The sequence below is a fragment of the Neospora caninum genome, chromosome VIII (genome assembly GCF_000208865.1).
Source record: "Neospora caninum Liverpool complete genome, chromosome VIII".
Classification (NCBI taxonomy): Eukaryota; Apicomplexa; class Conoidasida; order Eucoccidiorida; family Sarcocystidae; genus Neospora; species Neospora caninum.
The window spans coordinates 6,449,543-6,463,219 of NC_018395.1; the positions used below are offsets into that span (position 1 = coordinate 6,449,543).

At 57.3% G+C, this 13,677-nt stretch overlaps 1 protein-coding gene across 1 annotated transcript; it reads right to left on the minus strand.

Moving 5' to 3' along the window:
* Positions 1-300: 300 nt before the first annotated feature.
* Positions 301-10,304, minus strand: NCLIV_038050 (Protein KBP homolog, related; the record flags this gene model as incomplete). Its single annotated transcript, XM_003884006.1, has 13 exons — positions 301-363; positions 648-728; positions 1,829-1,911; positions 2,609-2,656; positions 3,182-3,279; positions 3,717-3,833; positions 4,193-4,260; positions 4,838-4,943; positions 5,400-5,488; positions 5,921-5,987; positions 6,560-7,077; positions 7,377-9,040; positions 9,629-10,304. 13 exons carry the CDS (start codon positions 10,302-10,304, stop codon positions 301-303), a joined length of 3,678 nt encoding a protein of 1,225 aa, XP_003884055.1.
* Between the last annotated feature and the right edge of the window lie 3,373 nt (positions 10,305-13,677).

The window sequence follows — 13,677 nt, forward strand, 5'->3', positions numbered from 1 at the left end:
CTCCCTCCCGGAGCCTCCCCTTTTCTTTCCTGCTTCACTGGCCCCGTCGACAGCTACTGGAAGCGACGTGGAAGAAAGGGAAGACCGCTTGCTCGTGCGGGAAGTGCCTCCTCTCGAAGCCCTTTTTCCTGTAAGCCACTGGTCTATCCAGTTTCAGGCGCCCCTCCCGCACACAGCGAGCACGAGGCTCGGCAATCACTTCCAGCGGCAGACGGCCCAGAGGCTACAGGCGCTCACGGCCCCGCATGCAGGGGTGCGGCTGTCTTCGACCGAAACGGCGCCCTCGGGGGTCCTGCCGCCCTATCGCCCGAGAGCAGCCAGTTTGGAAATGCGGAGCGGCAGCAGCTGGAGTGTCTGTTCGCACTGAGCAAGACAGAGAGCGAGGACACGCGACGGAAATGTGAAGCGCCAAGCAGAAAAGCCAGGCCCCGCGCATGGGCGAGGCGACGGGTGAGCAACCTCCCAGGCTCCGAAAGACAGGACAGAGAAAAAGGGAGGGGGAGACGAGACGCCTGCGGAAGAAGAGAAGACGAGCCCGCTCCAGCGAGCGGGATATGCGGGAAAGACGGATCCAGGAAAAAACCCCACAGAGGTTACAAACGAGAGCAGGTTTTAGGAACGGTAGGGACAGAAGTGTTGCGTCCTACCAAAGAGAGTTGGCGAAGCAGAAACGAATCGGAGAGCTCCGCCTCACGCTGGGCAAGAAAATTCCTCAGCCACTCGTACTCCTGCGCATGTGGAAAGAACAGGGACGAAGAAACGCGACCTGCGATGCTCTCACGCATTTCTGCCTACCCTCGCAGCGTAGAGAGACCAAAAGCGATTCGGTGAGAGAGAAAGACGGGTGCTCCTTCGTGTGAGAGTCAGAGTGACTCGGAGCAGACGTGGCACAAGCCTATATCTACCTATATGTATACATATATATATATATATATATCGATGTATGTATTTAATGGAAACGGCGAGCTAGGTATGTATTCACACGCATCGGCTTTTGCAGGCAGAGGGGCGAAGGTCCACACAAGCATATATATATATATATATATGTAGAGGGAGAGAGAGAGAGATCTATCTCTACGTGGAGATGGGTACATTTTGTAGATGATTGCACAGCGCAGATCACAACCTCTCTGTTGTTCTCTAAAGGCGAGGCAGGAGGCGAAACATGTGTACTGGCGATGTTTCTCAACAGAACAGCAGCAAAACTGTTTCTTTTCTTGGGGCAAGAACACGGACGACGTGCCTTCAAGGCGCAAACCATGCCCTGAACCATCTCATCTCGGTCGCGTCCCAGTCTCATCAACATTTTTGCTCGGGTCAGGCGCGCAGCGAGGTAGAGAGGCAGCAGCTCCTCGCAGACCTCGTCCTCTTCTTTCTTTTCCCGAGTTTGGGATGCAGCCTTCGGGCAACGCAAAATGTGGAGTGAGCGAGAGGCACAGGACGAAAAGGTTGGAGGGCTGGAGCAGCGGAGGCGCGGACACAGGCGAAGCAACGAAGAAAAGACGCCAGCGAAAAACTCTCAACCAATCGGAAGGGGGAATACGGCACGCGAAGGAGACTCCGAGAGAAACAAGTGCAGGAAACAGTACGGGAGAGAGAGAGACAACGAGCCATGGAATAAAAGAGAAAAAGAGAGAGAGTAGGAGAGAGAACGGGACGGAGGGTGAGAGAGAGGAAGAGAGACAGAGAGATTACGTCAGGAAATTTCAAGGGCACTCAAGCGTGTAGGTTGCGCTCCCCGGGAGAGCGGCACGAGAGACCGTAGCGGGACGGAAAGAAGAACGGCTAGAAGTGCAGACAAATCTTTGCATTCCCAAGGGTGTCCTACCTTCTGGAATGATTCAGTGAACGCAGAGAAATGGGCGACGCTCCGCTCGGCGTATCCGTGCAGCTTTGCACTTTTTCGCATGCCTAGCCGAAAAGCCAGACAAAAGCGGAAACCTTGGAAGCGAATGAAGGCCGAAATGCGGATGGGACAGAGGAAACAAGCACGGAGGCGAAAGACACAAACGCGCAAGACACAGGCCAGCGGCCCTTCTTCAGACGACATGCCATGGATATCCACCTGCATAGAACTACACATACATATATATATATATATATATATATAGTGACATATATAGAGATGCATGCATACATATCCACGCACGTATATCTATATATGCATATACTATCGACGAAGAGCAGGAGAGAGAGATTGTGAGAGGAATGTAGTCTTGCGAATATGCACCGCCTGTGTTTTAAGACACGGTAGATACGAAGGTACCAACGGAAGAACCAATCGTGAAGGGGTGGGGAAAGCCATGAGACAGTCGTTGACACGAAACGGAAGTCCACAAAGTGACAAGATCGCAGGGCACAAGATGGAGCTCATGGACTGCAAAACAGAAGACCGCGGAGGAGAGACGCTTGCGGGGCGAGCGCGGCGGCGGCCGTGGCGAGGAAGTCCGGAACGTGCAGAGGAAACTATCGACCGAAAGAGTCGATTCACCGGACGCAGACGCGGAGGGCCCCGCGATCTGTGACAGCGGCCTTTCGCTGCACATAACTGCGACAAGGCTTTCTACGCGGCTCTTCTGGCCGTCTTTTTTCCCCAGAGAAAACCTACGGGCGACTTCCTCCCGCTGCACGACCTCGGGATCCATTTCGGCGACATCTGTGGAAAACAAATCACAAAAGAGACACACTCTCAGTCACTCACAGTCTCCTTTTGGCGCGTGTTCGCGGCAAGTTGGGAGGCTCAAGAAAAAGAAGAGAAGGCTGAATTCCTCGGTGAGTCTCGTAGAGCTCCAGAGAATTTGTGAGGTCCTCGCCGCTCCCGTCGCTGTTTCTTCTCTCTTTCTTTCTGTCTTCCTTTCTCTCTTTATGTCTGTCTTTCTCTCTTCCCGTCCCGTTTCTAACTCCCTCCCATCCTGTCTCGCTGTGGCGTCCCTTCTCGCTCGCCGTATCGCTTCCTCCTCCTCTGCAACGTCACTCCCCCGTCTCTCATCTGTCCTCATCTGCCACGCTGCCCCTGGCGCATGCCTCTTCGCGCTGTGGACTAGATCCCCAGGGGACGGGCGCCTCACACGCTGGCCTCCGATGCTCCCCGCCGCCAGCTTATTTTTCAACCCTGGTTCCCCCCTGAACCTCGGGGCCAACAGCGTTTCCGCGGAGTGTCGCCGTCCTTTTCCGTCCATACCGTCGTCGAGCAGAGCCGCGTCCTTGTTTATTTGTCCTGTCCACTTGATGTCGTAGATCTCCTTGTAGGTCTCTCCTAGTTCGAAATGCATCTGCCGCCTAGACAAGGCAGCCACAGAAAAAAAGAGATCAGAGCCGGGAAACATGCCGGGAAAAGGCAAAACAGAAAAGACTCAGCCAAGTCGGCAGGGACTCGGCAAGGGGGGCGGGCGACGCCCAATGCGCCAGGGAAAGACACGGCGAGGGAAGACACGGAGAGACAACCGAGAGGGAGAGAGGCACGGTCGCGAGGGAGAGAGGCTTGGTCGCGAGAAAAGAGACGGAGAGACAGCGGAGTGGGTAACGGAACGGACGGCGGGCTGTGGGATCCGCTGTGCTCTCAGACGTGCCGGCGCAGTCAGCGAAGGGAGGAAGCGTCCTGGTGCAGAAATCTCGGGGCGAGTTTGAAAGAAGGAAGCGAGAAAGACTCAGAAGAAAGAGGGCAAGCAGAAAAAGGCTCGCAGAAATCGTCTCGCACGCGACACGGGGAGCCTTACACAAGGTCAAGGTAGTGCTGAGGGTTCAGCTCCATCACAAGCGAAGCCAGAAGCTTGGCCCGGCGAGAATGCATGGCCGTGTACCGCTGGACGTCGTTCTCAAAGAAGCTCAGCTCCCTGCCAAAACAAGAGACAGAGCGCCAAGGCAGGAGGACGCAGGAGAAAGGTCCAAATCGAAGAATGACCCCCGCTGCGCAGGCGGTGCGAGAGAGTCGGTTTCGAGCGTCGACAGTTTGCGGCGGCAGGGACGGTGGCAGCAGTGCAACCAGAGAAAGAGACGGAAGGCTGCGGAGGCACTGTGTGGGAGGGAACCTGAGTTTGGGCCGCAGTCGGTTCGCCCAGGCGAACGCGCGGACGACAGCTAGGCGAAGCCTACGAGAGGAAGCACGAGGCCCTCAGAGACACCCTCGCAGACGCGAGAGGCAATGCTGTGAGGCACGCACCAAAGAGAAAGAGGATACGGCAGAAGTCCTTACTTGTAGAGAGCGGCTTGGTGAATGATCAAGCGGGTGTGCTCAGTCGTCCAGCCGTCCAGGACAAAGGTCTACAGGGATGCGAAGCAACAAAAGCGGGGCTCCGAAGTGTGCCCGCCGTCGCACTGAGAGGCGTTGAACCGTCGCGGCGTGCCTCTCGCATGATTCGTTTCCATGGGAAGACCGCCCTCGCCCGCGTGGCAAAGCACACGCGGCTGCGCCCTTCTCTTCCCGCTCTCCCCACACCTGCCTCTCTGATGTGCGTCCCCTTGTTCTCGAGTTTGTTCTCGCTCCTCACTCTTTTTCGGTTCCCTTCCCTCTCCGGCTCTGCTCTCTTTTCCCGCATCCTCCCGCATGCGATCTGATCCGCCCAGTCTGCCTCGAAGGGTTCTCCTTCCTCGCAAAGAACGGGTACGGCCCGGACCTGTCGCGACAGCCGCCACGCCAGAGGAAACTCTTCCCGTCTTGGGGTTGAGACGCACTAGGGAGCCTTCCCTTTTTGGCCGCCCGCTGCCTCTTCTTTTCCCTCTCGCCTTCTCGACGGGGAACGCCCGCTGTGTCTCGCCCCATCTGTGTCCCTGTCTCTCCTTTTCCCGTCGTTTCACGCGCGCGCCTGCGTGTGCATCTTCCCTTCGGTTTCTCCCTCACCTTGAGCGCTGCCTGAGCCTCGTGTTGCGCCATGACGAAGAGACACCGAGGCGCCGCGAAGTCGTCGCAGAGGGCAAGCGCCATCAAATGCTTCGAAATGAAGTCCCTGCAGGAAAGCCGGCACAGGAGAACACGGAACGCGAGTTCTTCTTAACCAACCTCACAGAGCGTGATTCCGCGGCGCCTTGAGTCCTAACCGTAAAAAATACGGCAAACGCGAAATGCTTCCAGTGGCGCTTCGCACGGCTGCAACGTCGCCACGCGTGTCTCCAGTTCCCTCGTTTCCTCAGTCGACGCCGGGAGCGGCGCAGACACGGCCTCCCAGAAGCCCACGCAGCCCTACGCGCGCGCACGGTTGTGGTGTCTCTCATCGGAAGTGAGCGGAAAACGTCTCCGTGGGACGGTTTCTCCCCTCGGAAAGAAGGCCTGCCGAGACGCATTGGCGAGCGCAGTCAAAACGAAAAAGCGGGTCAGACCAAAGGCGAGACGCCATGCGTGCTACCAGAGAGCGATTTCTCGGAGTAGGCTGGAAATCGAGTGCCTACGAGTAAGCGCAACTCACGTGTAGGGCAGGAGAGCGGGATGCAGGTTGTCCAGCTTGTCCATGCTCTGAAGGAACTCGTGATTCATCTTTCGCATCTTCTTCGCCACCTGAAAACGCCGAAAGGGAAGGAGAATACGCGAGGCACGCCACTTCCACCGCATCGCTCAGGAAGAAAGATGGGCGGGGACGCATTCACACTGTTTCTCTCAATCCATGCAGACGCTTTTCCACATGAGAAACATATCTCGACATGTCTGACAAGATATAGATATTGATTGTTAGAAAGATATAGATACCCACGAACTAGAACTAGGCGGCAGATACAGGTAGATGCGTTGATATAACGATAGAGAGATATATGTGGATAGGTAGGTAACATGTCGACAGAGATGCTCGCGCCCCCTACTTTTATTTAAACAATCGCTCATAAATGTATGTAGATATGAGGATGCTTGAGCATGTCTGTGTATCTGCATGTAGCAGCAACTTCGTCGACAAACACGCATCCTAGGAAACGAGTTCCGATGCCTTTCTCTCACTTGGCAGTGGACTGGTGCGAATCGCACCGCACATCGGACGTAGAGGTCGTCTGTGAGGCGGACCAGCCTGCGGGGAAGGCACGCGGGAGGCACGCAGATCTAGGTAGGACATGTTACACTGCGTTGGAAGAAAAACAATGACCGTCTCCCTGATTCAGAAACAAAAAACAGAATGTGTCGCGCTTCCCTTTCAAAAGCGACAACGCCCGCGGAGATTATCCTGTACAGGAGGCGGCAGCGCTAGGCGAATTCGGAGAACGGAGAGTAGCCACGAAAGCGTGGTGTAAAACCCGAAGTGATCCTCCAACACCACTCGGTGGCAGCGCCATCGGGACGACCTCGGACTCGATAGACCGTTGCCAGGACATGAACGAAGAACGTACCCCGGCGACGAGGCTCTCGCGTTAGTTGAGACTCCACCTCCTTCTCTTTATTCTCGTTTCTGTTCCACGATGCCTACCCCCTTATTTTCGCGTCCCCGCCCTTTCCTCCTTTTCTGAGCCACCAGCGTCTTCTGTGTGACTCCGGAGATGCCATCTCGCTTCCTTTCTCGAGTTACACACCTGGCTCCTCTCTCCTGCCTGCTCGTGGAGTCTGTTCCTCTCGCCTTCAGGGAGGGGGGGGGTACGAGAAACTCACCGGTCGTCATCTACCCTCGCAGGTCTCCAGAGTGTCACTTCTCCGTCCTCCTCCTGCTTGCCGCTGCAGCCCCTGTCTCGACTCCCCCCCGCTAGCTGGTCCCCGAGGAGCAGGGCGGCGCCAGCTTCCAGGGACAAGGAAAAAAAACCTGGAGAAGCGAGGCAAGACTCAGGCGGAGAGGCGGGGAGCGAAGAGGAAGACGAGCACGAAGCAGACACCGGAAACCCCACAGACAACCCAGAAGCAGGCGGCGGGGCGCGAGGCTGCGCGAGAATGGATGAGGCGTTGCAGGCTGCCGCCGGCCTCCCTTTTTCACCTTCCGACTCGTTCATTCTTCCGTCAGGCGCCTCCAGTCGCTTGGCGCTCTCGGTGTCTGAACTCTCTATTTCACCTCCGTCCGCGCCTTCCGGCATTGTCGCTCTCTCGGAGAGTAGCTTGTGGGCGAGAAACGCCTCCGGGAGAGAGAGGAGAGCGAGGCAGTCCTGGGCGTCCTCGAGCACGGGGGGGAACTGGGTAGTCTGAAGGCACAGGAGCGCGGAAATCGCGAGACCGCAGAGCGTGGCGAGCGAAGAGCGGCGAAGAGGCGAGCGGGAAGAGCCAAAAGTTTTCGCGGCCAGTCAGAGTCGAGCAGAGACAGAATCCAGATGCAGGCGGCAAGGGGGGGAGAGCGCCGGGATGGGGCGCGAGGCTAGCCGAGGACAGGGCCTTGCGGCGAGGAATGTGGAGTGCAACTGAGAGTTGCGGGGAGCCAGAGGATGTCCAAGAGACAAGGCGCCCTCAGAAACTTCCCTTCTCGTTTTCTCCGTCTGCACTTTACCTGTTTACCGATTAGGTCGGCAAAGAACCGGCTCTCCTCCGTCTGACTCGCGTTCTGAGCGAACTTTGTCGCGTCTGCTGTCTCGCCTTCACGTCTCGATGGGGGGGCTCCCCGGGCGGCCGCAGCCGCGCGGTCCCCTGGCTCGTGTCTCCTAACGAGAGGGTCCAGGAGCCCTGAGGGGTCGGCGAGAACGTCTCTGGAGAGCCGCAGGCGCCGGGCGTAAAGGAGACTCTTGTCCCTGTGCACTTCCGCGAGAAGTTCGTCCAGAGCTCTCGCATCAAGGCGGCAGATGCGCGCTGTGATTTCGCCGCCCTCGCGATCCACCTCTTCTTCCTCAGAGTCGCTCGGGTCTCTCGGATGCTCCCCCTCGGCTCCTGTCGAGCCGCCTGGATAGGCCTCCAGCTTGTCGCTTTCCGGCGCTCCGCTCGTTCCTCGCGCTTGCCCAGCTCCCGCTCTCTGCCTTCTCGCCTCGCGCAGGAGACGCATCTCGTCCACACGCTTCGTCTCTGCCTCCACCAGACACTCCGCAGTCTCCAAGATGTACTCTGCGGAGAAGAGAGACACCAACCCGCGCCCTTCGCAGGCCCGCGGGGGCGCCGAGAGCGAAGTGAAGCCGTAGAAGGTGGCGAGCGAGAGGAGGTTTCGGACGATCTCTTTGGTGTCGATGACGAACGGCGTAAAGGCGAAGAAGGTGAAAACGAGGCCAGGAAGGGAGACGGAAGAGCGCGGAGACGCGTGCGCTCCTGACGAAGAGAATACGGAGTTGAAGAGATCTCGCGGAGACGAGGTAGCCGCGGTATGGAGCGGCGCATCTGAGATGCCTCCACCTGGTTTCCGCAGAGACGCGTCCTTCGCTGCGCGTCCTTCCTCGGTTGCTAAGGCCTCCCGCGCGGCCAGGTGCCGGCGTTCGGCTTGCTCCCGCTCGCGTGCTCTCTCCAACACCCTCGCTCGCTTCTCGAGCAACTCCGCCATAGCTCCGCAGGTTTCATGAGCAGCCTCTTCGGGACTTGCAGACTCCCCGTTCTCGAGTCCGTCCTCGCCCTCGAGCGGCAATAGCCGCACTTGTGCCGAAATGCACCTTTGGAGAAAACGGAGAGAGTGAATTACGAGGCGCAAGAGGTGCGCCGCCTGGCGCGTCTCCTCCTTCGCGGTGCCCTGCGTGCCTGCCTCCATCTCTCTCTCAGCACTCCTCTCGGGCCTCTCTTCTGTTCGCCGGCCGTCTTGTTCTTTTGCCGAACTGCTCTCTGCGCGCGCAGGACGTGTCTCCCGCCCTGTTTCCTGTACTTCCAGATCTCTCTCGGCCAGTGCGAGGAGAGGCGCCGCTCGCGACAAACACGACCGGGCGTCTCTGCCTCGCTGCCACCGCGTGTAGAGCCCAGCGAGGTCGAGGAGCGCGAGGGCGGCGCGGACGCGCAGAGCCGCAGGGGAAAAGAGCAGAAAGGCCCACACGGAAGACCGCCGACTGAAAATGGAGACCGCCGGAGGCAGGCTGAGCGCAGCCGCTCTCATGATGATTTCCACGCTCTTTCTCAACCGCCGCTCGCCCTCCTGCGTTTCCTCCGTGTTGATGTAATTCTGGCCAAGAAGGCCGTACAGGTGCGCGAGACAGAGCAGCGACTGCGTCGAGGCGCTCTCAGGCGCGTCCACGGGCGGCTCCGAAGTGTCTGCCGAAAGCGAGCAAAGAGAAGGCACAGAGAGGAGACGAACGCGAGTCGCAAAACGCGGAAGTCACGAGACAGGTAGAGGCCGGGAAGCAGACAGGCGCGACGAGAGAACCAGCGAGGCCACAGGAGACGCCGCTGGGGCGCGGAACGACCAGGCAACAGAGGCAACGCAGAGGCGAAACGTGAAGAAAACGGAGAGGAGAGAAGCGGGCGAAAAGGAGAGACCAAGGGAAGAAGGAAGGAGAAGAGGGGCATGGCACCGACGAGGAAGAGGACGTGCGAGGGGAGAGCGATGGAGGGACGCCAAACACAGCACGTAGAAGCCAGAAGCAATGTGAGAATCCGCGAGAGCGACGGAGAGCGGCTCTCACGTGAAGCAGCGTCAGAGTCGCCTCTTCTTTCTCCAGGTTCTCTGAAGCGCTTGGCCAGTCAAGAGAGAAGCAGGAGCGTCTCGAGTACAGTTGGCCACATGAGGTCGTCACAGAACTGTCTCTAGAGAAGACGTTTCCCTAACCTGCAGTAGCCCAACAAGCCCCGAGGCAACGTACTGTGCCACGTGTCCCCACTCCGTGAAAGGTCTTCTCTCACCAGCGCTTCGTGCAGTCGTGTCTCTCTCTCGCTGGACTCGATACGCCCTGTACAGATCCTGCGCAGTCTTCTGGAGGAGTCGGCGGCCGGCGTACTTGGGCCTGAAAGGAGCCGGCAGCTCGGCCGTCTCGTTTCTTCCTCGGGTCCGTCTTTCTTTGTATGCTTCGCGTTCTTCTCCTTCCTGTCTGCTGGCGCTCTGGACAGCGCAGAGCGCGGCTTCGACCGCTTCTTCTTCGTCGGGGTCGAGTGGGTGCCCGGCTTCCTCGCGCCGGAGAATCGATCTGTACTTTGAAACCGTCTCCCTCATCAAGTGGGAGAGCTCGAGAAAAGGCGGAGGCGGCGGGTTTTCTCCATTCTCCTCCCGTGCTGCAGCCGCGCGAACTTGTTCCGGCGCTTCCCTCCCTGTGAGAGGCGCCTGGCATTCGTCTCCGCCTTTCGCGGACGCGCCTGCGGCAGGCAACACAACGGAAGAGCCGGGAAAGGGGGCAGAAGACACACTTGGAGAGGAGGGGAAAAAGAGAGCACGCAGGAGACGAAGGGACTCTGCCGCCTTCCGGCGCTGCTCATCGTCTCCCAGCTCGTCGTGCACCTTGGGCAACGCAGAAGCGGAAGAAGACCGAGGGTCAGATTGATTCTCTTTCCCGCCCGACGGCGGTGACCGCCCGATATCGGCCATTTCTCGCGTCTTGTCTCGCACCTCGCCCTCTTGTCCTCTTCCGCCGCCAGCCGCGGCCGCAGAGACCTCGGTTGCCGCCGCTGAGGGCGGGACGGAGGGCGTTGCGTTGCCTTCACAGCTCTCCCGGAGCGGGTTCCTGTCCACGTGCCCTGTCGCGTCAAATCGAGGGCCGAGTCTTCCAAGGCGCAGAGTGTCTCCAATCCCTGCTTACTGTATTTCTCGCTGCGTGTCCGCTTGCGTGCTAGAGGGAACAGCCGTGCAAAGACGTGGAGTCGGCGAAGAAACGAGCTTGCCGGCTCGATTTCTTTGCGAAACGCGGCCTGAGCTGGCCGGAGCTGCAGAGCAGATCTCGGCAGAATCGGCGAGAAACTCCCAGACAGCGAGTTGGAAAAGGCAGACAGTAACTGAAAAGAGAAAGAATTCGTGGGTGGAGAAAACTGGATATGTGTACGACTTTCATTTACTCAGGTTTCCGCGAGAACTCGTGCACTTTTCTTCAATCCGGGCAAGACAAACCAAAGGTCGCGAGAGGACACGCGTGTGCAAAGTCGGACAGGCGCGCCGCTTGCTTCCTAGTTAGGGCACACATTTCCCGCCGTCCACTGTTCCACGAGATTGCGTCCCGTCCCCACTTCCCTTTCGTCCTCCGGTTTTTCTCCGCAATATCGAAGAAGCGCTTTGACAGATTTGTGCTGGAGCAGGCAGGCATGCCTAGAGCGGCTCGGTAGCGGAGAGTTCGGGGAACCAGGGGAAGCGCTACCGGCTGCCACTCCCTCTGCCAGTAGCCGGTTTGTGTTAAGCCGAGAACGGAAGACAAGAAATTGCAAATGGAAAAAGCGAACACTCACACAAGCCTGTTCCCTGACACAGTTGTGGTGTTTTCTACTACTCTCTCGGACAGAGCATCCACACACGAGAGAGCCCGGCGACGTCGGCCAGTGGCGTGGCTGCGTCCAGTACGCGCTGGTGTCGCCACAATCGCATGAGTATACCTTTACATATATATATATATATATATATAGATAGATAGATTAGATAGATAGAAAAGCATAATTTACACCTTTTGTCAAAACGCCTGCACAGCCTTGAAACGGCACTTCTTTTGAGTGCACCCCCACAGCTCCCTTCGTTCCTATCCACGCCGAACCAGAGCAGAAACAGAATAAAAACGCGGCAATTACACCGAGGAAGCACCACACGTTGTGGAAAGCACTAGGCATGGATCTAAACGAGCGCGGGCGAGACCCTAGAGAGGACCCCAAATCCTTATTTACATATATATAATATGCATGTATGTATGCCTGTGGTGAGCTGGGGCTGCTATGTAGGGTGAAAGAACATCCGGCTTACGCGAACACTGCAGCCGACACTACACTCGCATATTTTTGAGGAAGGCGAGTTAGCTGACGATTTCTACGTGTCAACAGCAAGCTGAGTCGTGAGCAGGCTTTCTTGTGCAGGAGGGCTGACAGGGGTGTACTTATTATGCGTCCAGGAGACAAAGGCATTCTGTGTCCTCGTTACGGTACCGTGCATCGTGGTGCTACTCTGTACTGTTCAAACTTTCCTGCGACTTAGAATGTCGAATACCGAAGACGCTCTTTCGCTTCTACAGAACGCCTGCCAACTCGGGAGATTCTTCTGCTGCCTCTGAGTGACTGAGATCGTCTTCTTATCGGGATGACGGTTTTTCGGTTTGAGAGCCACAAACGGACGGCAGCAGGAAAAACAAAACATGGCAGGTGGCGGTCGGGAACACAGCTGGCAGCTGGAAAAAATGTTGTTAACTCCTCCCTGATAGTTTAAGCATTTACTGATTTCGAGTATCATGTGTCTTTCGAGAGCAAAGGCAACGAGCAGCGAGCCGCACCGCTGGTTCAGGTGTGAAGCGGCGTCACTGATTGACGCAACATGTGAGAAAACAAGTGGTATTTCTCTAACACGGGAAATCCGTCTCCCCTTCCTTCGATTGAAATTTTTCGCGAAACGCTTATCCAGGTAAACCTTGGATTTAACTTCGAACAGAGTTTATCGTCGCGGTCATTCACGCAGTTCCTGCAGCCAGAAGCCCAAGTGGTGACTATCTCATAAGCCAATAAAGAGCCTTCCTTGTAGTGAAGGGGTTAACCCCAGCACTGGTCTTAAAAAACTCCAAGAACGGCGTCACAGAAGAAAAGAAACAACCTGAACAGGGAAGGGTACCGTTCTATTTATACGCTGTACTGCCTCTGGTGTTTGGCCAGTCGGGCATTCTTACGTGATTCGTCCGAAAGCCACAACAGCACTCCTTTGGTACAGCTGCACACACAACAACTGACTCAGCAACAGGAAGGCTATCACCTGCCATCCATAGAACACCTGCAAACTGCAGACTATGCGAACATCATTTAGTTTTTAAAGACCAGTGTCGTTGTGTACTGTCCTCTTGCCAGTGGACACCGCGCTCCCTCGGACCTTTGGGTGCGGCGGCCCTTCGCCACAATCGCCACCGCAAACTCCACCGGCTACTAAGCCGACACCGGCTCCTCGAGGCCAGTCCCCCCAAACTCCACCGGCTACTAAGCCGACACCATTTCCTCGAGGGCTGTCCCCCAAAACTCCACCGGCTACTAAGCCGACACCGGCTCCTCGAGGCCAGTCCCCCAAAACTCCACCGGCTACTAAGCCGACACCATTTCCTCGAGGCCAGTCCCCCCAAACTCCACCGGCTACTAAGCCGACACCATTTCCTCGAGGCCAGTCCCCCCAAACTCCACCGGCTACTAAGCCGACACCGGCTCCTCGAGGTCAGTCCCCCCAAACTCCACCGGCTACTAAGCCGACGCCTGTCCCTTCGCCGGAGTCGGTACCCAGAGCCCCTCTGCCACAGCCGTCTCGAACGCCCAGTGAAGTGGTCAACAGAATGAATCAGTCGTCCATGATGTTACAATCCTTCGCAAGCCAGGCGTACCGGGGTTCTGACCCCGAGAAACTCAAGAACAATGAATCGCTCAAACATAAAGCAACGGCGTACAGGAATGACCACTGCGATGATATTGACGAAGCAAAAGCCCTTCTGGCCCGTAATGACATGCGTCAGACGGAGAGCTTTCGGGTCGCTGCAGCCCTTGATCGGGCAAGGCAAGCTCGCGATGCAGCTAAGGAAAAACTTGGAGTAGAGTTCCCGCCGGATCGGTGCCAGTGAGATTCAGTTCCGTGAGACTCTCGGATTCGCCACTTCGATTAGCAAGAGGAGTCCGAAGAACCCCTTTCTCTCTCCTGGACTGGTGAGGCGCGTCAAGACACGCTCTAGGCGATTCTTTGGTTCACCTCGGAAACTGCGCGGTCGGGTAGGCGGCAGGACTTCCTCCGCGATGATTTTGTCTTAGGGAGC